The 26143-nt window shown below is 36.7% G+C and overlaps 3 protein-coding genes across 5 annotated transcripts in view; 1 reads left to right on the top strand and 2 right to left on the bottom strand.

The window, feature by feature from the left end:
* The window catches only part of LOC134823171 (uncharacterized), a 45727-nt gene extending 23472 nt beyond the window's left edge, over positions 1–22255 (top strand). For 2 of the 3 annotated variants that reach the window (XM_063834522.1, XM_063834521.1), the window contains exons 7-17: positions 75–192; positions 3583–3646; positions 3860–4060; positions 16834–16921; positions 17291–17391; positions 17658–17826; positions 17999–18135; positions 19163–19281; positions 19570–19714; positions 21054–21214; positions 21730–22255. In XM_063834522.1, the coding sequence (XP_063690592.1) occupies positions 75–192; positions 3583–3646; positions 3860–4060; positions 16834–16921; positions 17291–17391; positions 17658–17826; positions 17999–18135; positions 19163–19281; positions 19570–19714; positions 21054–21214; positions 21730–21843 (1417 nt within the window). In that variant the 3' untranslated portion in view covers positions 21844–22255. Of the gene's footprint in view, positions 1–74; positions 193–3582; positions 3647–3859; positions 4061–16833; positions 16922–17290; positions 17392–17657; positions 17827–17998; positions 18136–19162; positions 19282–19569; positions 19715–20551; positions 20734–21053; positions 21215–21729 lie in introns of those variants that run through there. The other variant, XR_010161254.1, reaches the window with a different exon arrangement.
* LOC134823189 (polyunsaturated fatty acid 5-lipoxygenase-like) overlaps positions 1–26143 on the bottom strand; it is a 1185970-nt gene that overhangs the window by 1019451 nt on the left and 140376 nt on the right. The gene's annotated exons all lie outside the window — the stretch shown is intronic.
* Positions 22221–23528, bottom strand: LOC134823225 (uncharacterized). Its single transcript, XM_063834620.1, has 2 exons — positions 23416–23528; positions 22221–23220 (listed from the first exon to the last, which is right to left on the bottom strand). Exon 2 carries the CDS (start codon positions 23208–23210, stop codon positions 22326–22328), a length of 885 nt encoding a protein of 294 aa, XP_063690690.1. The 5' UTR covers positions 23211–23220; positions 23416–23528; the 3' UTR covers positions 22221–22325.

Genomic DNA, 26143 nt, shown 5'->3' with positions numbered 1-26143 from the left:
ATTAAATATCAAAACTGTACTATGAGAACCAACCAAATTGGAAATATAACTATATTGATTATCTGAATTTTCAGTGAACTACAAAAGAAGTTCAGCAAGCCAAAAGATAAAATGAGCTCCTTGCGATCGAAATACAAGAACCGAACGAAAGCAACTAACAAATGGGTTCCAGTTCAAGTCATACCTGATCAGGTAAATTTCATTTATCAATGATTTATTTTAATTTCATTTATTCAAATCTACGATCAGGAAGTCAAGCCGAAGGCATGGTATACGATTGTAGTTACTTACTGGCTTTTGATGACAAAGTAAATCAGCGATCAACCATCTGAGATCAAAAGACACTGAATGTAAAGCTAGCCAAATAAATGTAATTTTTGTGATTTAAACAACAAGGTGTTTACTGTTTGGGAACGGCATGTTTTTAATTGTCCAAAGAATCAAGATAGCTTGACAATTGACATCTTTAGTATTCTAGATGTTTCTTGATCAGTTATCCAAACAAATCCCAAAATTAAGAGTTAAAACAAAACGCCATTTTCCTTTAAGTCGACGATTACCTTGAAATAGAATTAATTTTTTTTATGGAATTATATATGAAAAAATGATTATAAACAAGGACTTTAATCGCTAAGGAGATGATGGCTAAGAAAAAATCAAACCGGTAGAGTTCAATTCTATGTTTGTGGTAATATGTAATTTTTGTCCGAATGTTCGTCTGTTAAAATTCCGAGTTTTTAGTGCACAGATAGCGTAAATAAACAGACAGTCACTCGCAGCTAATGTTTAATATTATCCTGTTTATGAATTTAACAGTAAACCATAGGAGCTCGCTAATTGTAACTGACTTAAAAATTGGTTTTAGATTATATTGATATTATCTGGTCGAGCTCAACTGCAGATCTGGCGAGTGATAAGGTATACTGGTTAAATAATATTATCATTAATAACGCGTGATAAGGTGTACTGGTTAAATAGTATTATCATTAATAACGCGTGATAAGGTTTACTGGCTAAATAATAATATCATTAATAATGCGTGATAAGGTTTACTGGCTAAATAATAATATCATTAATAATGCGTGATAAGGTTTACTGGCTAAATAGTATTATCATTAATAACGCGTGATAAGGTGTACTGGTTAAATAATATCATTAATAATGCGTGATAAGGTTTACTGGCTAAATAATAATATCATTAATAATGCGTGATAAGGTTTACTGGCTAAATAATAATATCATTAATAATGCGTGATAAGGTGTACTGGCTAAATAGTATTATCATTAATAACGCGTGATAAGGTGTACTGGTTAAATAATATCATTAATAATGCGTGATAAGGTGTACTGGTTAAATAATATCATTAATAATGCGTGATAAGGTTTACTGGTTAAATAATATCATTAATAATGCGTGATAAGGTTTACTGGCTAAATAATAATATCATTAATAATGCGTGATAAGGTTTACTGGCTAAATAATAATATCATTAATAATGCGTGATAAGGTTTACTGGCTAAATAATAATATCATTAATAATGCGTGATAAGGTGTACTGGCTAAATAGTATTATCATTAATAACGCGTGATAAGGTGTACTGGTTAAATAATATCATTAATAATGCGTGATAAGGTGTACTGGTTAAATAATATCATTAATAATGCGTGATAAGGTTTACTGGCTAAATAATAATATCATTAATAATGCGTGATAAGGTTTACTGGCTAAATAATAATATCATTAATAATGCGTGATAAGGTTTACTGGCTAAATAGTATTATCATTAATAACGCGTGATAAGGTGTACTGGTTAAATAATATCATTAATAATGCGTGATAAGGTTTACTGGCTAAATAGTATTATCATTAATAACGCGTGATAAGGTGTACTGGTTAAATAATATCATTAATAATGCGTGATAAGGTTCACTGGTTAAATAATATCATTAATAATGCGTGATAAGGTTCACTGGTTAAATAATATCATTAATAACACGTGATAAGGTTTACTGGCTAAATAGTATTATCATTAATAACGCGTGATAAGGTGTACTGGTTAAATAATATCATTAATAATGCGTGATAAGGTTTACTGGTTAAATAATATTATCATTAATAACGCGTGATAAGGTGTACTGGTTAAATAGTATTATCATTAATAACGCGTGATAAGGTTTACTGGCTAAATAATATCATTAATAATGCGTGATAAGGTTCACTGGTTAACATAGTCATAATATCATTAATAACGCGGAAACTGTGACTAGTACCATAAGGGACCGCAATAAATGGTAGTTTATCGATTGGCTCTTCGTTGTAAACTTGCAACCATCTTACTATATATAAAGCGAGACGATATATGTTTATCCGTGCCATTTTACTGACACCACGGCATCAACTTTAACACGACTTTCCGCTAAAACCGTAAAAGATATACAACTGAAACTTTTTTGACTAGGTCAAATGCTTTTATGCTTTTCAAATCAGCATGAAAAAATAAAAAATTGGCCAAGGAATAAGAATTTTAGTGGCCAAAATTTTGACCCTTAAGTGGTGTCAAAAACGCGAATTAAATCTAGGTAATGGTTATTTTAGTCTCTTGAGTCTTGACACCACTTTAGAGTAAGACGGGTTCCTGCTAGTTATAATAACGTTTAGGAACCGTTTAAATCATAGTGGTGCTCTATTGGAACAAGGGTTCATGAGTTTAGTCATGTTGTCCAATCAGTATCTTGAACAGTGGACACATGAAAGCTGAGCGTACGTATCGAGGTAAAGAATAAAGGCTAAATGAAGGCGTTGGTGCGATTAATGGCTGGACCATATAGGTCAAGAGCACACTCGTTTAGCTTTTATAGTGTAGCAACAAAGACCTGAAAGAATACATGAAATTTGGGGGAGAGTCCGCATGCGTATTTATGAGCCGCTCCCTAACGGTCTAGTGGACAGCTTTGTTATTGAACTACGATACTTACCAAGACGCATGCAGTATAAGATCAGACGTGTTAGCTAACCCCATCTGTGTGAAAGGTGTTTAAAGGTAACGTTGTTGAGCTAAGATGCGGCTCCAACGGGGAAGCACTCAGCAATAAGATCAAGAAATAATAATAAGGACCGTATCAGTAGTTTTATAACGTTTATACTTTAAGGGACAGTAAGATGCCTAAAGTCAAAGGACCGGCGAAGATGTTTGCGAATATGACGTCTCGCTCCTGTAAAACAGCTTATCACGATGCTGGCGATCATGAAATGATAGTTTTCACACGACTCTAAACATAAAACAAAGATGTTGTAATACGCGAACAGTGTATTAATTGCTAATCCAGTCTTTAATAAATCTGACAATGATTCAAAATATGAAACAATAAACATGTTTCAGAAACATGTCTCACATAATTATTTAAACAAATGCATGGGAAAAACTTACTTAAAATATTGTTAGATATCCTGTCAGACTTATCATAAGTAGCCAAGCTGTCTACCAACGACATATTATGAGCGTTTTGTTCCTTATCATGCATATTATGAACGGTATTCGGACTGAAGTGAAACTACGTAATTCATGACAAATAATTTTCAGGTTGATATAAGCTACGATGAGGTGAACCCAGTGGACGTTGAAGTCTTGATCCCTGATTTAACAGGTTGGTTCTCAATATCATGCTAAAAGTGGCACTCTTGCATCACTAGCACTTTTTTAACTTTCACAAATTACCGAATAATTGCTAATGCAATCATATTCAAACTTCTTAATCCATTAATTATCCATGTTTCCATTTTTTTAATTGCATTTAAATTTGATAATATATAAATGTGCAATCTCAGCAACCTTACTTACTAACTCTCTCTCCTTTCAGAACGGAGAACTCCGATAGCGAAGCTATTTAACGACACCTCCCCACCCCTAGCCAAGAGCCCCAGCCCTCCTATGAGGATGATGTCTCCTCATCCTAACGTGTTTATACCTATAGAACAGCTGGGTCCTCACCACAGAAAACCACTGTATCCGTCTCCCAAGATACTCAGAAAAGTTGCCATGTTCGAGGGTATGAATCAAGGTAAGTGCCCACTGTATAGCCATTATTAATACTACTATGTTAATGTAGTACTTTGCGACTATTGACAGTATGACTACTACGTCTAGTATTTACAAAATTATAATTCAACTATTTAGTACAGACAAATTTAGTACAGACTATTTAGTACAGACAAATCCGTCTGAAAAAATCGATCTGCTGACCATCCAAGCTTTCGGAGGATTTTTGACGTTTTTGAGTCCCATTAGGTGCCCTTTATGGCTGACCAACTTTTCCAAACTTTTCCACTTGTCTTAAGGCCACTTTTTGCCACTTTACCACTTTTTACCACCTTTCTTGTTTGTCGAATATCTTTAGTTGTGAACATCGTAAAAGATTGCGGATCAATCGAGTGTGTTCATATTATCAAGAAGAAAAACTTTTGTTCTAACAATTTTTACGTCAGATAATAAGTTAATTGGATAATTATTAATTAACTAATTTATAAATTTATAATGCTATCGACTTTCAATACCTGATCCTTATACATATTAATACGTTGCTCTCGACTACTATAGTAGTATAGTCTACGATTATGTAAGATTTTTCGAAACCATAATCACTGCTAGTTTACCATGTTTATATTATCTATATTATATATTGTGGTCGCTTGTGTTTTTACAACCTATGCAATCATCTGACATTGACGCCACGTTAGTTTTATCTTCACAGCAAAACACGTAGAGGTCTTGTTAATACCAGATTTATTAGTGGGGATGAGGCGCTTAGTGGGGATGAGGCGCTTAGTGGGGATGAGGCGCTTATGATTACTCAATTATTCAATTATAGAGGTCTTACAGTTACTGTACACTGTGACTGGGTATTACGTCAGAGCCCAGACCACGACCCCCCAAGATAGTCTGTAATCTTTTTACTAACTTTTACCATTTTATCACCTGGGATAGGGTGGTGAACTGAAAGTGGCGAACTGAAAACAGTAAACTTAAATCGTACCAACTACTTACCAGTTACCACATTACATGTGCTGATGTAACACGGATCACTACAGTAGCTGTAACAGGCACAAAGTTCCGTCAGTCTGCACTTATGACGTAGTTAACCACGTGACAAAGTACTTAACTAAACCACGTGACAAACTAACCTCCTATTACAACTCACTGGATAGCCGGATGATTATGCGAGTAATTTACCAATCAATGTACTGTATAAACCACAATTACACTGCTTGTTGCTATAGCAACACTTATAAGACTCTTGGTTTCCGGCTACCACTCCGACCGTTAACCGTTCTACTCTCTCTCTCTCTCTCTTTTACTACATTGCATGTAGTGAGAGTCTGTCCTGTTTTGTTGCACGATTTACAGGGTTGCTGTCTGTGCCTGGTTTTTTGTGGAGCCACTCGGACTTGAAACTTGGAACGACTTGAAACTTAGATCTTGGAACTTGGCACACCCAGAGTGGGTAAATCAGAGCTAAGGGCTGGTTCGGATGTGATTTAGATATGAAGTTTAAAATGAAGTTTAGCTGGGATAGAGACTACGTGCCCACCTACAAGTTACAGTACTACTACGCGCTAAATGGACAATCCCGTGAGTAACTGTGCTCTTATAGTGGTAGTAACTATGCTCTTATAGTGGTAGTAACTATGCTCTTATAGTGGTAGTAACTATGCTCTTATAGTAATTAGTAACTATGCTCTTATAGTGGTAGTAACTATGCTCTTATAGTGGTAGTAACTATGCTCTTATAGTAATTAGTAACTATGCTCTTATAGTGGTAGTAACTATGCTCTTATAGTGGTAGTAACTATGCTCTTATAGTGGTAGTAACTATGCTCTTATAGTAATTAGTAACTATGCTCTTATAGTGGTAGTAACTATGCTCTTATAGTAATTAGTAACTATGCTCTTATAGTGGTAGTAACTATGCTCTTATAGTAATTAGTAACTATGCTCTTATAGTGGTAGTAACTATGCTCTTATAGTGGTAGTAACTATGCTCTTATAGTAATTAGTAACTATGCTCTTATAGTGGTAGTAACTATGCTCTTATAGTAATTAGTAACTATGCTCTTATAGTAATTAGTAACTATGCTCTTATAGTGGTAGTAACTATGCTCTTATAGTGGTAGTAACTATGCTCTTATAGTAATTAGTAACTATGCTCTTATAGTAATTAGTAACTATGCTCTTATAGTAATTAGTAACTATGCTCTTATAGTGGTAGTAACTATGCTCTTATAGTGGTAGTAACTATGCTCTTATAGTAATTAGTAACTATGCTCTTATAGTGGTAGTAACTATGCTCTTATAGTGGTAGTAACTATGCTCTTATAGTAATTAGTAACTATGCTCTTATAGTGGTAGTAATTAGTATGTCGGTACCTGTCATTCTCGCAGTTAAAGAGAGCAAGAGAGAGAATATTGAAATTAAAGAATTCTCGGAAATCAAGCTGAGGGAATATTTGAGATAATATTGTTCGTTATGTTCTTTGTTAAGATGAGTTAGTGGAAGGATCGTGACGCATTAACAAAACGGTTCCAAGAATTAGCAGGGAAATATTTAACTCTAAAGTGGTGTCAAGAGACAGACACCGATATTTATGTATTTTGTCATTTTGACAAAAGCATTTAATAAGCAATTCTACCCAGCCAAAAAAAGTGCTCGAACAATTTTACAATTTTGCTACTTAAAGACAAAAATTTATTGTTTGCTAATTTGGTCACTGAGAACATGATCGGTAATCGTCCTAATTTCGGAAAAATTAAAAATAATGTTTGTTTTTTTTACAATGTGACGATCAATATAATTTATTTTTACCCATTGTAACTTTTATTTTATTTTTTGTTTTTAAACATTTATCATACATATACCGAGATTCATTTGTTGAATTGACCAATTTATCAAAAATTTCATTATGAAAATGCCGAATTGTTTTTTCAAACCTCGATTCGCGAATAGTTTTGAAATTTTTAGAAGAATTGCACAACTTGTTTATGATTATGTATATACTTTGGGAGTCCTGGCGCGTAGCTAGCAGGAGTTGTATTCTGTGGGCAGAAGGCTTCCCGCTTACCGTAGGAGGATAGAGTCCGTTGACCGTAACCGAGAGAGGGAGAGAGAATTCAAAATATTACTGATATTACTAAATACCATCATAAAAGTGACGCAAGTAACCGTCTGGTGAAACCGTTTAAGATTAAAGATGTGGGTTAATACCATCGTCATATTATGCGGATATAAATGAACCTGAAAACAGTATAAAAAAGCTTGACAAAGTAACTTATTGGAGAGCGAGCGGTTGTAAATTTAAATGCAAGGTAAGTAGTTTATGTTGTGTAATTAATTTAAAGTAATTACATCATAAATATAACGTTGTTATTCCTTTTGTTTTACAATTATAATAGAACGTATTCTTTAAAGTATAGGAGTGTCTACCAATGAGCAATTAGCAGAGATGATAGAAGTATTTTTATACCTTTTCACCGATGGTGCAGTCTCGTGAGGCCAGTGCTTTCAAACCCTCCTTATGTTGTAACCATCACGTGATGATTGTCTAATACACAATTATACATTTTAAGTTTCGTATTTTCGTTTTATTATATTTTACACAAGAGCTGATATAATACGGGAATAATCTAGAAGGTGCAGATTTTGTGACTGTTTACACGTCATTATGTAAGGACTTTTAAGTTTTAACCACAGTTGTACGCAATGCGTAATATATGAGGTTTCCAGCTTGAAGCCTTATTGGTGCGCAATCAAACAAAAGCAACAACATTTACAGACATTGGATATAGTAATCAGTTAACATGATGACAGGTATCATGTGATCGGAAATGAACATAAGGAATCTAATATGGACTTAGACTATCGGATCGTTGAATGAATGGTAGTTCAGCTCACTCAGTTTGATTGTTCTGCGAGTATAAGCCCGAACCTTTAGTAGCAAACTACACGGCCACCAACCGGCCCGATGACTGTACATACCGTGCAGTTGTTCTTCTTCATGGTTATTTTAACATTGTCGCTAAGTGAACCTGGAGGTTTTGAACTCCATATTATTATGTAGCTTAGATATACTTCATCAGTCATCACGTTACACATCTGCCAAATGTAACCAATTACAACAAACGAAATCATGTGGAACATCGCGTGTAACGAATAGGAGGTTACGATGCGCCTAAATTATTTATAAGGCGCTAATCACAAATATTTAAATAATTCATAACGGTATAAAATTCGTTAGCATAATTAAACGCAAATACAAAGGAATTAAATTATCATGGTAAAAATTACCACAATAAATGCAAATTAAATACAAAATCTAACAAGCATTTTGACATTAACTAATTTGGGGGTGTCCAACCCCAAATAACCCATTTTACCTCAAATCCCCATTTTGGGGTTGGGCTTTTTTTGGTTTTTTCTCTTGTTTTTGTAACTTTATGTTCAATTATTTAAGAACACAAAAATACATGATACAAATGAAACATATGATATTTGATAATGGGAATGATGGAGGATAATATATAACTTGATCTCAAATGAATGTAGGTGTAAATAATATCAATGCTAACGTTTTTTCCAATGAAAACCCAAAAATACCCAACTTTATCTCAAAATTGGTTATATAAGTTGCGTGACACCCCGAAAAAAGGTGCAGCAATAGCATGGGTATTATTGTAATCACGTTCATCATCATTAACCGTTTACTGTGATAATATAATTACTCGTCACTGATCGGTGAGCTTCCACTTCCAATACTTATACAGAATACAGCACCACAGTGAGGCAAGGAAGTATCCTGGTAAACGTTTATAATTGAGATGTCATTAAAATGTCGAATAACGCTTTAGTGGGATTTATAGTTACTATCTGTCTCACTTCGCAACAATTTGACGATTTTACCAGATAAATCATCACCACAACTCAGTCAATTGAGATACTGTTCTGAAAGAACAGTTTTCAACGTTTTGTAGGAACAGCTTTCACCGTTCTGTAGGTTCACACACGTTTTATTTCGGGTTGTATAAGAACCATCTCTCTACTATTTTTAAAATAGTGGAGAAATGTAGGGATGAAAAGCATGAGCTGCAGCCAGTAACCACATGCTCACATGGGAAAATAACATAAAATTTAATCTATTGAATTATATGGTAATAATTGTTTACTGTTTTCCGTGTAGATTATAATTACTAGATTATTACTATTCGTCCTTTAAAAGGAAAATTCTGCCAACTTGTACCGTACAGAGAAGAGGAACTCCAACAGTTGTTACACCGTCAAACAATAGCCTCCGATTAGATTGCAAGTCACCCTTTTTATGTAAACGGTCTACAAGGGTGGTCTACCAGTACAAAATGTAGTTACAAAATTGAAAATGAACAAAAAAGAAAAAATCGCTCACTAAAATTTGTGACACTTAAGTTTTTAGCGATCAGTTTAAAAGTAAGAAGGCGTGAGTGTCCATCGTAACATTCACAAAGTCTAACGGCGCCAGTAGGAACATCAGGGTGGGTCACGAGGTATCGCGGAGGGCTTCAAACATGAACAATCTGAGGGCACCCCCGTGAAGAGGAACGCAAGGTCCCGCTTGCAAGAGTGCAGTTAACTTCACGGGAGAGCAAGCAAGCATCATTCCCAAACATGTCAAACATTCCCAAACATGCCTATTAGCTATTTCCAACATGATTCTAGTGTTTTGGTTATTGTATGCCCTCGGCTGTCACCGACCAGTTCCCATGAGAAGTGATGGGAGACGAAAGAGCTAGCAATTGATTATTGAAACATTTAAATCTTAGGGCTTATCGGAAAAAAGTTTAACATTTCAAATGAGCACCACTTTCTTGTAGCAGGATTACTTTGAAAACGTTAAAAATGCAGGATTATTTATAACATCAGTGCTCTTCATTCTGAAGAAAATTAGTTTCCCCATTTGGTTAAAAGTTTAATCACTACTGCTAGCATGGTAGCATAGCAACCACCAACTATAGTCCAGTAAGCTAGTGCAGCTGCAATTCAAGTCATCATTCTATGGAACTGAGAAATATGGGATTTAATAGATTCTTCTGCTAGAAAGAATCGGTACACAAAGACATTGAATACATAATTAAATCTTTGCATTACTATTCAGAGATTTTATTTCCGCTAGATCCATCTCTGTTAAGTTGTTTCAGTTTGTTTTAAGGCTAGCTGCGTTCTGATGATTAAATCTTGTTAGTTCTTGATTAAACTATTATTACTGATGATTTCAACTGTGTTAGTCGTGGTCACAACACAGCTGTTCTTGTTTAATAACTTATTTAATACTATCTTTAGTAATGTAATATACAGGGTGTTCCAAATAAAGGCAACCAAGTGACAAGTGTTAATACCCCTTTTCTGGGACACACTGTTGACTGTAGCATGTAAGGGTGCGTCTCATTTGTCGAGGAAAAGCGCTGATACACAGCCGTGTGCTTTCTGAATTAAACTTGGGCATCGGTAATCGGTATTAGTGACTATATTTGTCTTAACAGAGGTAAATAGTAAACACTGCTATACTGTTGACTGTTGAGTATATTAGTGGAGAGGCCCCGGTTTTTCCTTCCTTTATACTTTCTTTATACCTTTATTATTGTTAATATTTTTCCATATTGTTATTTTTTATACCCAATGGTTCAGTGTGTTTTGGTCCGGGCCTTGCCTGCTGGCCCTGCCATGGCTCTCTAGCTTGGGCAGGTTTGATTTATACATATTATACAGACTTGTACAATGTACATATGTTATATACATATTATACATACTTATACATATGTTATATACATATTATACATACTTATACATATAGTTAGGGCAAGAATTGCTGAAATTTTTGCCCAAAAGTTTCAGCTGGACGGTTTTTTTTTGTGGTTCCTGGGACTATGGACAACACATTCCTGTAGACAAACCTTTGTTACGAATTTGTTCACAGAAAAATCAACTCTTGCCCTAACTAATATGTTATATACATATTATACATACTTACACATATGTTGTATATATATGTTGAAAGTTTTAATACTTTCAACACTACTATATAACAAATAATTTGAGAATGAGACATGTAAAGATTACACAATCGATAGCTTAATGTGAATTTCGTGTTTTACTGTTTCACTGAATGTCTCAAATATATATATATATACTGTTCAATATGTAACTCTTTAAACATATACTTAAATATTAGAGAAGTGGTTATTTATATATTATGTATAATATAGTATATATATACCAATGAATAAATAATGTTCTTAGTTATAGTATAAATACTTAGTAAATCAGGTATTTATAATTCTTGGATAATGTTTATAAAAACTAAATGTCTATACTACAGAGTACCTGTGTTTACCAGGATGCGACTAAACGAAGCACGATACTCAGTAGGCTATCCACTCCGATAATCGTAACCGATAATTATCTCCGATAATTCGTTAAAAAAAGTTATCTGTTTATCTAGATAAAACATATTTTTATCGGTATAAAAATTCACTAGATATTACCGAAAATGCTGCCTCAATACCGTAAAATTGTAAAGAAATATTAGTGTTTTTGCCTTCCCAAGTAATCCAAGAAACAGTCCCAAACGTCTTCTAGTATGATAGAAGAGGTAGTTTACTTAGATGTGAGCTTAAGAGGTTAATTTACATTTGTATACCTAATACCTATGGAACTGTTGAACTGCATGAACTGTTGAAATCCAGAGAAGGTTATTGACATTGTTCTCTTGAGGGTGCTGGCGTTTTACCTTATAATCATTCTGGAGACGGGAACGAGCATGTAACTGTTAACAAGAGTAAAAAATACCGGCAGGGCACTCAATTTAATTCTGTAAGTGTTCTGGGCGTGAAACATTGTTTTCAGGAGAAGGAATCTGTTGCTCCAAGTTACTACTGTTCTCAGGAGAAGGAAACCCTTGGTCTACTGTTTTGAAGAAAACTGGTGCACTACTGTTCTCATGAGAAGGAAACCGGTGGTCTACTGTTTTGAAGAGAACTATTGCGTTACTGTTCTCAGGAGAAGAAAACCGGTGGGGTCTACTGTTTTGAAGAGAAATAGTGCGTTACTGTTCTCAGGAGAAGGAAACCGTTGGTCTACTGTTTTGAAGAGAACTGGTAGTACACTACTGTTCTCAGGAGAAGGAAACCCTTAGTCTACTGTTTTGAAGAGAACTGGTACACTACTGTTCTTAGGAGAAGAAAACCGTTGGTCTACTGTTTTGAAGAAAACTGGTGCACTTCTGCTCCCCGGAGAAGAAAACTGATGCTCTAATATTTTCGAAAGAAAGGAAGTGGTACTTTAGCAAGATTACTGGTAAACAGTAATAAAAGTCGACAATTAGTTTTTGCGAAATTTGGAAAACATTTTGGCTTTGGCCTTCAGCAGAAAAATTATCGGTTTTATCGGTTTTATCTAGATAAAACCTAAATCTTTATCTGTTTATCTAGATAAAAGATTTCATACCGATAATGGATAGACTAATACTCAGCAGTACTTTTAAGTTTTAGATATGTCCGATTAACAATTACCGTCCAGTATACTAGCAAATATCCGATCCCCGGTTATCACTGTTACCGTTATCATGCTGGTTATCACCATGACATTGTAGGTTCACACTATACCCATATCCCGGTATACCTGCATCTGATCCACACAATATTTGTTCCCGATGTTACATTTTAAAACGCCCGCCCTTTTTGTTGGGCACTACAGAGCTAATAGGGAGTTACGTGACCTTAAAATAACAACTCAATTACACTTACTCAGTTGAGGCCCTTAATTTAATTTATAGATTTACGAACGTCATCTTCAGTTTCCGTAGCTCAGGTATTATGTAATATGTCAGTCCTGAATTATTTTTAGCTACACTTTCGTTAGGTTCAAGGATTTTCCGTCGCTCTTTGTACGCAGCTTATTATTTATTTAGGTACACGTACGACATGCTCTGTAGTTCGACAAACCCTAAAGTTCGACTCTTAGTTATTGATATAAAGGCTCCTCTTCAAAGAACCACTGAAGTAACAACTAACAGTCTTGTTAGTTTTAATTGTCGTGTTAGTTCCGGCTGAAAGTTGACCCGAACCACGCCGCCCTAGACTCACTTTCACTTCCGCTTACCACTGGTAACACTGGGGACCTGCCCTTTTGTCTACGTATACACAATTTCTCAATCTCTTAAGGACTGTTGTGATTTCTTTTGTTTTCTTTTGTTTGGGACTAAACTTCTTTAGGAACTTTTTCAGTTGGCCAATCCACGCCTCAGTCAGATAGGCACTGATTTGATTTATTAAAGAACTTAGGACATTTTTTCCATTTAAAAATATTTCCTCGTGTTCAGAATTTGAAACCGAGTCCCAAAGTTTCAAGGCTCAGCAGCTGCAGGATCGACTGACCACCTCATTAACTGATTAGGTGCCCGGTAGTCAGCTGCATGCTAACTAGTCTGTAGCTCTATTAGAGCCGAACAAGTACCCAATCAGCACGACTCATATGAGGTATTCAAGCAAATGAGGTGGTTATTCATCACTGTTCCGGCTCAATGTTGACCCGAACCACGCCGCCCTACTAACTTTCACTTCCTCCTCCACAGTTAACATTGGAGGGTCCTGTCCTTTTGTCTAGTACGTTTACATAATTTCTCAGCCTATAACAACAGTATAAGGACTGTTGTTTTCTTTTGTTCTGGACTAAATGTTCTCTAAGTTGCAGTTACATTTGCTGTTGTATCAATAACCTCTGTTTATTAATTGTGCCTCTACTAGTTCAATTAAACTACAGTTACGCCCAATAAACTATAGTAAACTATACTTTTAGTAAACGGTAGTTGTAAGTGTGGAGTATTATATTAACTTCTCACTGCGTGGACGGCAGCTGTAGTTTACACTGGATGTGGTTTCATTATCATAATTTACCTTTGTAGTTATTGAACTTTGTATTTTATGCGTCTTTATGACTTTTGCATTAATTATGAGTTAACCCCCTTGCCAGTTTAATGTTTGATCTTGTTTGACGTCTGTTGCTCGTCACCTTTAATATGTTCCTTATAACTTTAATATGTTCCTTATAACACTTTTAATATGTTCCTTATAACTTAATACTGATCTTAACAAATCTTATAACTTTAAGAACCTGCCTATTATATATATATATAACAGGATTAATCCTTCAGATTGTGAGCTTACTCTTCAGAGATACCAGTTTATTGTGCGTGTTGTTCTATTCCTGTTCGTTTGTTATAACGCTTTCTTTGATGTAAAGAAAATCATAATTCAGTTTCGGATTATAAACATGATATTATAAACATGATATTATAAACATGATATTATAAACATGATATTATAAACATGATATTATAAACATGATATTATAAACATGATATTATAAACATGATATTATAAACATGATATTATAAACGTGATATTATAAACGTGATATTATAAACATGATATTATAAACATGATATTATAAACATGATATTATAAACATGATATTATAAACATGAGATTTAAGACGTTACTTGTTATTTAAACGCGTCTAGACAAGAGGAAGCGTGATATTACAGTATAAACTGTAAAACTAAACACTCGTAGTCATGACAACCGCAGGAGTTATAACTCTACCACCCATCTCATAACCTCTCATAATACCACACTCCTCTCTTACGTGTTTCTTAACACTGTACAGTAGTTATTACAGATGCCCACTCTGTGTATAACATGAATAATAATTACGTCAGGAGACCCCGGTAGTCTTTTTGCCATGAGATACAGTGTATAAAGTAACCAGCTAGATGCTCATTAACTCATACGTAAGCAGGCTAGATGCTCATCCTTCTACCTTTACCACGTTTACCGTGCTCTATCTTATTTTATAAAAGTAAACCATTTATTTTGTTAGCCTTTTCATTCGTCCGACTCATCTCTGTTTTAAATTTTGGAGTATCATTGTAAAATTGTTTTTCCAGCTATTTCAGCTTAATTCGTGATCTTCTATTGTTACCAGTTGAATTGGAAAGTCCCCCTGGCTCCTGGTACGACCCCTAATCAGCATAGATTAAGGGGCCGCAGACTCTGGGGGTCTCGGTCTGCGCAATCCTCCTTGTAATAAACAGAAGCTGGATTGTCTCGATAAGTTTACACACATTGTTATAATATACATTCTATTGTTACCAAAGCACCGAACCGTAGCCGTGTAGTGACCGTATGTTAACCTTATGGTGACCGTTAAGACCAGTGACTCCACCTTGTCGCCTAATGTAATTCTCAGATTGTTCAAGAACTTGTGGACATGGTGCAGCTGTCCCTAGACTTTCAATCACCTGATTTATTTCTCCATCCACCATCAAAATATTGTGCAATTTTATTCATATGATCTGAGCTTGTTCTTATCTGATTAAGGAGTAAGGACTGTTCCTTGCGCAATTTTAATCTTCTTTTTGCAATTCCAATCCTCTGGATGTTGAATAGCTCTACACCATTGTGATGATCAGTACTCATCATCCCTCTACCCTCTCCATAATGAGTGCTGTCATGCTAGGCTACTCACCAGCACATACCTTTCAAGCACAGTACCATCACCATATTATGTGATACTTATACCCTAAAGACCTGTCATATAAAATCATAATACACATATTTAAAGTGAGAAGTAGCGGTACTCACACTGGGGAGCTAGTGTGAGCTGATGTGAGATATCATGTTCCATGCCAGCATGTGTTCCTGATATTCTATCTCCACTCCACTTGGTCTCAGCTCCACACTTACTGGCTTACTCTTAGAGCGAGACGTTTTAAACTTCGTTACGTTTTATCATGAAGTTGGTTTAGTTTTATCTCTTAATTATACTTCTTGCGTTGTGTGCCGTTGGTTGGTTAGTCGGACAGAATTATAATGTTCTCTTGATTAAAGTTTCATTTCACGGACGACGACTCTAGCGTTTAATAATAACCTCGATTTAATTAAATATGCTCGATAATGCGGGACCAGGAGCGTTGTGATTGTTAATTTAAATTACCAGCGGAGGGTTCCGACGTATGGTAAATCAAGCTGCATTTTCCCTATATTAGCAGCGAGCAAACCGGATTAACATTATATACATTGTGACTATAGGAAGTCATACTCTCATTTGATTTTAGATGGTTAGGGGCTGTGGTGTTTCCCCGTAGATTGTTCTAGAAGATATTGATGTTCTATTTGACTCCGGCTTCTTATCGTAAGTAGCCGAATTCTAAAATTCTAAAGAATCGATAAATTCTTTTCCTTGTGATCACGGAATCTTGAATATATTGGCTTCCTATCGTAAGCTGAAAGATTCTAAGGAATCGTCAATCGATCGATTCTCTTTTCTGTAATCTCGGAATTATGAATAATATGTCGTCTATTTGATCACGTACGATTATTTCTATAAATAGTGGAGCTCACTTATATTATCTTACTGTTATATAATACGAACATTGACATGTCTACCGCGACCGTTACATAGTAAATATTAATCAATTCAATGTGCCACCCTTAATGCATAATTCATAAAATTGAGTACTAAGTGATCGATACCCATAAATATTAAATCTTATAAGTTAGAGTTATTTTTGCGCCTAGCAATTAACTGCGACATTTGAAACTGTTGACATGCATAACTTACAATTTACCATGACACATACTAAGACTGGCATGTGCAATCTACGATTTATAGTTTTGCCGAAAAACTCTCACTAGAGTTATGACCAAAGAGCTGCCCGCCAAGACTCGCATTCCGTAACCCTGGTATCATTTCAGTTGACAGCAGAAGAAGACCCATCTCTCCGGGACCTGAGTCAAAGTACCTAGGGAGTGTAGAGAATCTAGCTGATCCAGGAGGAGAAAGGTAATAAATTAGACTGGTTAATTAGAATCTCTATAGGGGGGCCGGCTACCTGGTCTGTTAGCTTTGTTTGTATATATAACACACACTTCGTTCCATATACTGGCTTACACAGCGTCCTCCCTGTCCTGCTGTCCAATGTCCATTCTCTTTGGCTTTAACCATTACTCATTAACATACGTTCTTCATTTCTGTTCGACTGAGTTGTTGCTAAATCTCTTAATTCCGGCAGTTCTGTAACTACTAGAATTGTTTTGTTATTTCTACAGGAACATGCCCGAATATATTTACAATCATACTCATAAACGTCCACTTTCCAGCCACTAAACACTAACTACTTGATGTGCGGGAACTTGAAACAATATATTTCAGCCATGACTGCGAGTGTGCAACTCACCCTGGCAAACTAACAAAACAGAGCAGAAGTTGGGTTTCAACAGATTCTGGCCTGTATGATGGAACTCTCAAACCAGGTTTACAAGTTCATCGGAAATTAAAATGATCTCAAAGAAACTGTCGATAATTTAATTTAAGGCAAATGTCGGCGGCTGTTTGAAGGGTGCTGGTACTCCATATCGTGATTAGACTGGGAAGTTTTGACAGGATTAACGATCTTAACGTCAGAGGGTGGGAGGGGTGGTTTAAAAACCATTTTTCTAGTTTTAACATATGTGATAGAACTGCTAGAGACAAGTAGAGGGAAAACCGCGTGTAACTTAATACCATCTACATTCTACAGTGAGTGCAAGAAAAACCCCAGAAATGTTCCAGCCAACGTGGAAGAAGACCTCCCCCGACCCAGTGGAAGACCGTCCACGCTCCACCTCCCCCTACTGTCAGTCCTTCAGTGAGGCCGCATTCGGAGTCAATGGAAACTACGTGGACAACCACGTGCCCGACAGTGTCAGGTAATTGGCCCACAAATATCTTTATAAATTGAAGTCTCAAAATACATCTGAATTCTGAGAATCTTCCGAACCCGAATGTCAAACTCGCGTGTTCACCATGACAGTTTCCAAATATTGTCCCCAACACCGTCTAGTCCTGTAAATTCTCTGATCCCCACCTCTCAATCTCCAGACACCCAAGCAGAGCGAGGAACCTAAGCAGTGACAGTAACAGAGAGAATAAGATGGTTCAGAGCAGCATTGGTTCCCAGACTAATACCCACGTGGACAGACTTGCTAGATCCGGATCAGCTGCCAGCCTTGCTGTCGGTCAGTATGCTTTTCAAATTAAAACTAGGCCTTCATGTTATGGAACCAGGGTTTAGGCTGGATTTTACCCGCATAAAACGTTTCCATCACGATACATAATACTCCATAAATGTAATAGATTTTTACTGTTGTAATTAATTAGTTAAAAACTAAAATGTAAGCGGTCAGTTTATAGATACTGTCAGTCAAATTTGTGTCCAATCTGAGCTATTAGAGAAGGGAAAGTAATGCTCTTGGATAGCAAAGACCGATTAGTGAACTTCATGTTTTGTCTATTTAATGACAATCTCTGGTTGCAGACCTATATTTATAATCATTTAAAACCTGTCTGGTTATGTCTACTATTTTCGCTCAATTTGACAACTCTGTCAGTCATTTGTACGAATGGTGTTGCTAATCCGTATCGTAGAGATCTTTATACTTATAATGACTAGTGAGTAGTGAACCAAGCGGGTAAACCAATGTAGCAATTATCAGTTTCCGCATAAAATTCATCATTGTATAGTTTCTTTGACAATCACTGTATTTTCACAACGCAACAGTTCACCATTTCTTCATGGATGGGATACGGCCTTATCGTTGTGTATGTACAATGTACAGTTCACTAAGCTTTCAAGTCAGTATTTATACGACTTATCTACAAAGTTGGGAAAGTTGTGTGTATTATGTGGTCGTAATCTCTTACATTATTGAGTTTTGTGCAGCCTGGAGATTTCAGCTCATGTTAGTAATATAACATGTTCACAGAGATCTACTACTAGTGTATAAGGTATCTGTGTTAGCCCCGTTTAGCACACATAAGACTAGGGCTGTGCTACCGGCTCTCTAGCTCATGTTTAAACTCATTCGTCTCTAGAGATTACTACTAGTTATTTGTTCTCAGCGGAATGTTCCCTTTGTCCCTGGTATAGCTTCATTCCACTAATAGAGAGTGTGACAGTGTTTTGGCGTCTGTGTTTTAGTAAGTTTTAAACTTCAATTTCAGTTAAATTACTAGACAGAATGTTGAATTTCACCCCATTTTCAGTGATGGCAAGTACATTTCCTAACGGAGGCGATCCTAACTTCGACTTGGCCGGAACCGCCGCAAAGATCAGCCAAGTTTGCAAATCGCTGAGCAACAGTCAAAGCGACGTCACATCTTGCGTACGTTGACGTTTATTCCCATATTCGGGATTTTTTGAGCATGTTTAATTGCTATCCCGCTATCTAAGTTTCTCTTGGGAAGCTCCAAAACTTCCCAGTAATTGAGGATGATCAAGTTGTGCCCATACGACGGACCTTGCTCGTGAATCCTTATATCAACTTGGTGCCACACTGATCCATATTTTTGCCCGGTTCCCCGTTTTCTAGGATAGCTGATTGCATTCTTCGCATAATAGAGCTGCATGCACGGTAAACACACATATTTCTGTAACGTCTTACTTTTTGTAGGGGGTAAATCTAACACGAAGCCGATCTGTCAACTCTGGCATTGACGTGATCCACAACTCGGAAGCGAAGCGGTCGTCTCGTCCCATCTACTTTAACCGGAGCAACACCTCCACTGGTATAAGGCTTAGGACAACTCCCGAAAACAGTGAGTCAAGTTAGCCCTATTTCGTCAGATCGATAATTAATTCTATTGAGCTATTAGCTGGCTGTCAACTTTATCATCACCACAGTACATTACTCAGCGAGCTATATCGCGAATCTACGGCTCATTTTTGACAAACTACCCAGACTTCTGCCCTTCATCATAGTCTGAGATGTTGCTCTATTGGTCACTAACCGCTGGATTAATATCCATGCTGAGGACGCACGCGCATATCATTATTGTCCACCCAATCAGTTAATTTGCGTGCATTCTTACAGCTGTCGAACTGAATGTTCAAAGCTCTATTTTGTTGGCACAATTCGATACTGTGAATTTGCTATTATTGGTTCAGTTCCTGAGTAAGACAGCACGGCGCGTTTTCTATTGATTTAATTTATTTTGAGACATCTGTCCCTCTTTTCTCGACCTTATTTTCAAGTTTGTTGTGGCTCTATAGAAGATATATTCATCTCGTAATTGCAGACTTAATTGCAAACGTGCATTGCCTAATGAACCTAATCAATTTACATTAGTTTTCCACTTTGTTTAAATTCATCAAAATAAGAATTAAATTTTCCAATTATAATTTTAAACATGCTATATCATCATTTCACCATTTTAATTTAAACGTGAATATAGAATGAGGGGGTGATGTAATTGCTCATGGTAAGACTCGCAGTTTAATTCTTTTTTCTTCTTTTTTTCCGCGAGAACAGTTTTTAAGTTCAAATTATTTCCTAATCTCTCTGTATAAATTCGATAGCGTTAGCATTATCTTAAAAATGATGAATAGAAATCTACATAATTGATAGTTATTATTATTTTTGTTTTCGGTATTAGTACATTCATGGACGCGGTGGAGGACACTACGGTGGAGGACACTTCAGTGGAACTGGAAGACACTGCGGCGGTCGACAGTACAGTAGACGAGGCTACAGTCGAGGACAGTACAGCTGATGACACCCCAGCAGAGAATGGCCAGGCAGAGGATGCTGCGGTGAAAGAAACTGAAGCGGAGGACGGTACGACGGAACCCTGCATTGAACTCTAAAGAACGTCGCATGCGTCTTATTTATTCGGCGGCATTTTTACTCGATTCTCATTTATGGCATACTTTCAGGGTACAGCACATTTAAAAAACTATGATAGACTTTTGATTTGATTATCTGTTTGACTGGGTATTCAATGAAATATACCTTCGAAGCCATCTGACTATAAGGCCTGATCATCTTCCGGGCATTCTCTTTATAATTATTGTCAATCCTGTATTTAATATAATTAAAATCTTGAAATTATGTACCAAATTACTTCAACAATTAACTATTATTATTAACCATTCCAGGAGTTGGTCAACCAATGAAGGCCAAAAAAGCGACCGCGACTTACAGAGAAGTGTTAAAACTGCAGGAGAAGCTGAAAGACGCGCAAGTTATCTCTTACCAAGACTTGGTCAGGTGCCCCAGAAACAAGTTGCCGGCTCATGTAGACAAGTTGCAACTTCAGGTCAGTTACAGACCCTCTATTTGTAGATTGGAAACGTAATGACTGTTAGGTCTCGTTCATTACAAATTGGTGTTCCACTAAAATGGCGAACTTTTTAGACGATAATAACAATTTTATATGGTTGTTTTGTTATATTTTATCTATACAAACCATTGCATCGATTGAACACCATATGATTCCACGGCAATCAATATAAGGACTAAACTAGTTTTTAATCAAACTGTACAGCGAGGCATTGTGACCTAATTTGTAAAGAGCATTCGAGATAATGCTCCCGTACCGAAATAGCCGATTGAGCTCTTGTTAACTGTTCATTACAAATTATCAAATTATCTATATATCGGCACTTAAGTTATTCGTCTAGTCTGCACTGGGAATGTTTAGGCCTTAAATATCTCATTATTTGCAGAATTTTGGTAAATCTATCTGTAAGAACAAGTTCACAATTTATAAACACTTCAATTTTGATGTGATCCTTCGAAATAAATTGTTACTGACAATCATTGCGCTTTCAGAAATACCTGAGTGACACAGAATTCGTGGACGTGCTTAAAATGCCTAAGGAGGAATTCAACAAGCTAGCACCTTGGAAACAAGCTACATTGAAGAAAAATGTTTCACTTTACTAGGACCTATAAAGAAACCGTTGATCTCTGACGCTGATGTATCACCATCGACTGGGGCAGAGGGTACCTCTGTTAAACTTATTAGTTAAGTCCACAACCTCCTCGTTACGTATAGTAACAGTAATGCGTATATCTGAACTTTATACGTTGCGTTGAGTTTTGAAGTTTTAGTATAAATATAGTTATACGCTCTAACATTTAAGTTTAACTTTAAGTTTGTTATAATTTCGTTAATTTATGGAATATCGTTAAGTGCTCATGACAAGCTTTCAACTTTATATATTAAGAAAATGTATTTTGTGATGTTGTAAATAGTAACTTTACTTTGGAAACTTATAGTATTGATTTATGATTTATTGAACGGAAAGAATAAAAGAGTGTTTTAAGTATCAAAGGTCAAATTCAATAATGCATCATCGGTAATATAATTATGTCTCTAAAAAAATTTAAAATCACATCAGTTTGGGTGTCGTTTAATCCATCAATTACTGCTTTGAGGGACTATCAAAGAAAGCTTTCTTACTGACACTAAACTTTTTGGTGGGGCTAGGAACTTTCGAGAATCCGGGTATATCTATGTCATCAGAGTCTGAGTCTGAATCAAGATCAGGTGGTGCAAAGAAGGCTTTTTTGATGGCAGGAGGCAATGGCTTGTAAGGGCTTGGAGATTTGCCTTTCGATGGAGAAGCAAAGAAAGATTTCTTGCCCGCCATGGACATCTTTTTGGCGAAGTTTGTTGGCATAGGAACCTCATCATCGCTGCTGTCTAAGTTAATGTCTCCAAACTTCTTGGGGCTGATAGGTGGGGGAGGGCTGGCAGCAAGTACTGCTGCTACAGCTTTTTGCACAGCGGGGCTTTGTTGTGCGTATGCTTGTGCTATTTTTATTGGTGATGGTACCTTTGCTTTTACGGGAGAATGACCAGGAGCACTGGCGAGCATTTTCCTCAATTTCTTGTTTCTCTTTGCCTTACTTTTGTAAGCTGCCATCCAAGCTTTTTCGCCCTGTTCGTCCCAAATCCTTTCATCGGGCTGGCTCATGAAGTCTTCGGTATCATAAGAACTGACGGAGGCTTTTGACGATCTCCTTTCAAAGTTAAGTTTCCTTGATGCAACGATGTGGTCTTTGATCATCTTAGCATGTTTGCGTCCAGTCTGGAAATTCTTTTTTGCGTGTTCGGCCTCAGCTTCCAGCCTCATCGCCTTTAAAACTGGATCTTCCGAATAGTCGTAGTCCTCGGGATTCATTCTACCCATCTCCTTCCTGAAATCCTTTTCTATTTTTGTAAGATCGCCCTCTTCCTCCCAGCCATAAGGCTTCTCGTAGACGTACCAGCCAGGTTTTGGAGATTGAAGTCCCTCTTCTGCCATATTTTCAGATCTGAAATAATGGCTTCTGACACACCAAGTATAGGAAAGGAATATGATGATTTCTAATTAATTTGAAAGTTCCAATAAATCAATTGGTATCGGTTGATATATTGATAAACAGTAAACACTGTTAGCTTTCGTCCAAAATCTGATAAGTCTTGTTGTTCAACTGCAAAACAATTATGATTCAATTTTCAAAACTCACTTGTTATTTTAGTGTCTTGTTGCAAGAAATTGCAGAAATTAAAGAAAAGCGAAAGTAAAATCACGGAATGGAATAACTATCGTACTACACATGTATCTGCTAGTTAAACCTGCATCCGACCCTCTGCAAAGTTATTGTGCAATCCACTGGCATAATATATCACACACGTGACAATGCGCGCGATTGTAGAGTCGTCGGTTCACTATTAACTATATATACTACTGTTGGCCTTACCTGGGGATCCCAGGATATTATGTTCATAAACATAATAGCCTGTCATTCGGCGGAATGACAGGCGTAGTGCGTAGAGTACAAATGCTTCTCTAGGGAGTTATGGGCAAACACCTGTTTTGGTCACGTGACAGGCTATGGACTAGTAAAACACGAATTTTATTGTTTTATTTAGAATTAGGGTTATGAATAGCTTCGGGGTTATGATTGGAATTAGATTTAGGGTTTATGTAAAACCGTTTTGTTTGGCTGCAAAGCCATTTCAACCATAAAAACCAAAATCTTAACGGGTGATACTCGTAAAATATTTGTTTCAATTTCAAATACAAAATATAAGACCGTCGGCGCGCGTCTTGGCAGTTGGCACTTGGTAGGTTATAAACCTATAACCACAGTTACGTGATTTGGTTGACGATGTCAACCCATCGAGATCGTTGCTCTGCGAAGCAGAGCAACGATCGACGTTGCTTCGACGTTGCTTCGACGTTGCTTCGACGTTGCTTCGACGTTGCTTCGACGTTGCTTCGACGTTGCTTCGACGTTGCTTCGACGTTGCTTCGACGTTGCTTCGATGCGAAGCAAGAATGCTAGTTCGCGCGGCGCGTCGAAGCGGCGAAGTCCTCCAATTACGTGATTTTTGGGCGAGCGAATTAGTAAGAGCCCATTGCATTTCCCGTCGTGTTGAACATTCGCAGTATTACCTGCTTTACTGGGCGGCGCTCAGCCTGTCATTCTGCCGAATCTCTATTTATGAGCATAATAGCTTGGGTCCCCAGCCCCAGGTAACATTTGCAACCTGCTCGTTTAAAAGTTCTTCTACCCTTACATATATTATAATTGATAATGCTTAACTCAGTGGCGAAACGACTGCCCTCGATACACTCGCTATGATGTATGCAGGGCGGGCGGCATTTTCAATTTTCACGAATTTAATTTTGGGTTTGTTTTTTATAAATATAACGTTCGATTTGTTTACCTGGCACGCCAGTCCCATAACAATGCAATGCAATTACAATGAACAATGCACGGCGATCTTTTCGAGCTTTTCTAGCTCTTCGCATATTGATATATGATATAACTGACTTAAAAGATACTTGGACTCCAAACAATTTTAAGTAACAGTAATTCAATCTAATTGCAGTGGCACATAATTTAAACTATTGCCAATTGCTTTCATTATTGTACTAGTATAGACTGAAAATCTCTCAGATCGAGTTTGGGCGTTTTTAACCACTTGTAGTTGTAATTCTTAAATATTAAATATCCTAATTTATAACTTTTTAATCAGAGTGAATTAATAATTTATATTTGATAATTTATTTATTTGATAGTTTAGTCTGATATTGATATTGATATTGATTATATATATTGATATTGTTATTATTGAATGAAGCTAACTCCAGACATAAATAATACTACTTCTGGATGATAATTAATCACTTTACACTCAAATACAACTGTCACGTGACTTTTTCAACCCGTTCTCTAAGCACTAAGTCTAGCTGGTCCTGAACGACTATTCGAAACTTTAACCCTATAATCTGATCCCAACCCTAAACCTAACCCAATCCTTAACAAAACCATATGCTGAAACCCTAACTCTAACGAGAAATTAGACTAACTTCCTTATACGGTCATATCACGTGATCGAGACAATTTTTCGCCAATATCTCGTCAGGGGAGCATTTTAACCCTATGCTATGGGGGGTGATTCGGAATCAGCGCCCAAAAATACATCAATTGTAGTTGGTTTCAACTGTCGGGGGGCCCTTTTAGAACAATCTCGAAGATCGACTGTAGAGTGATTTAGCACGCTCGACTACTTCTATTAACAAAGGGACTTGGAGTATAAACGACAAATTTTGCATAATTGTCTATCCAACCAAGAATTCAGGAGGCAAGGGTGGGTGCGTAAACTTTATGGTCTGCACTCTCCTATCCTGCATCACCCTGGATTCTTTTCGACGTATTTTTGAGGAGCGAGCAACAATTACAAAATAGGCTAGCATTGTCATACGTTGTTTGACCCGCCGCGCACGAAGTGCGCGGCTCCCCCTGTATCGTCAGGACGATAAAGGGGGACTATAGTTCACTATAGTGAAACGACCGTGGGGGTCGCAACGTGATACAAGGCTAGCACTTATGTATCACGTCGTGACCCCCAGGCCCATTGTCGTTTCATTAACTTTAAGTTCACTACACACTAGTAGTAGTATTGTGGCGAAAGCCACGATACAGCCGTGCACTCGTGCGCGGTAGGTCTACATCGTGTGACAAGTGACTAGATCAGACGGCTGACGGGAAAAAAATATTTCGGATTGCTATAGTGTATAGTAATAGAGTGGGAAAACTGCATAGTAGGGGTGGCGAAAAAGGAAACCTGAATTCAGAATTGTGAATTTTAAGAATGAAGAAGACATTAAAAAATTAGCGGGGGCGCAGCACATAAATTTTAAATACATTTTGTGTTTTGATTTGTGGGATTCAGGAGTGTCCT

This window comes from Bolinopsis microptera, chromosome 11 (assembly GCF_026151205.1).
Source record: "Bolinopsis microptera isolate Bmic1 chromosome 11, MBARI_Bmic_1.0, whole genome shotgun sequence".
NCBI classification, from domain to species: Eukaryota; Metazoa; Ctenophora; class Tentaculata; order Lobata; family Bolinopsidae; genus Bolinopsis; species Bolinopsis microptera.
Note: the sequence above shows the minus strand (reverse complement) of the source record. Positions and strands in the feature narration are given on the sequence as shown.

Bases quoted from the DNA above. Each gene is read 5' to 3' on its own strand.
- LOC134823225 (XM_063834620.1), bottom strand. From the start codon at position 23,210: ATGGCAGAAGAGGGACTTCAATCTCCAAAACCTGGCTGGTACGTCTAC.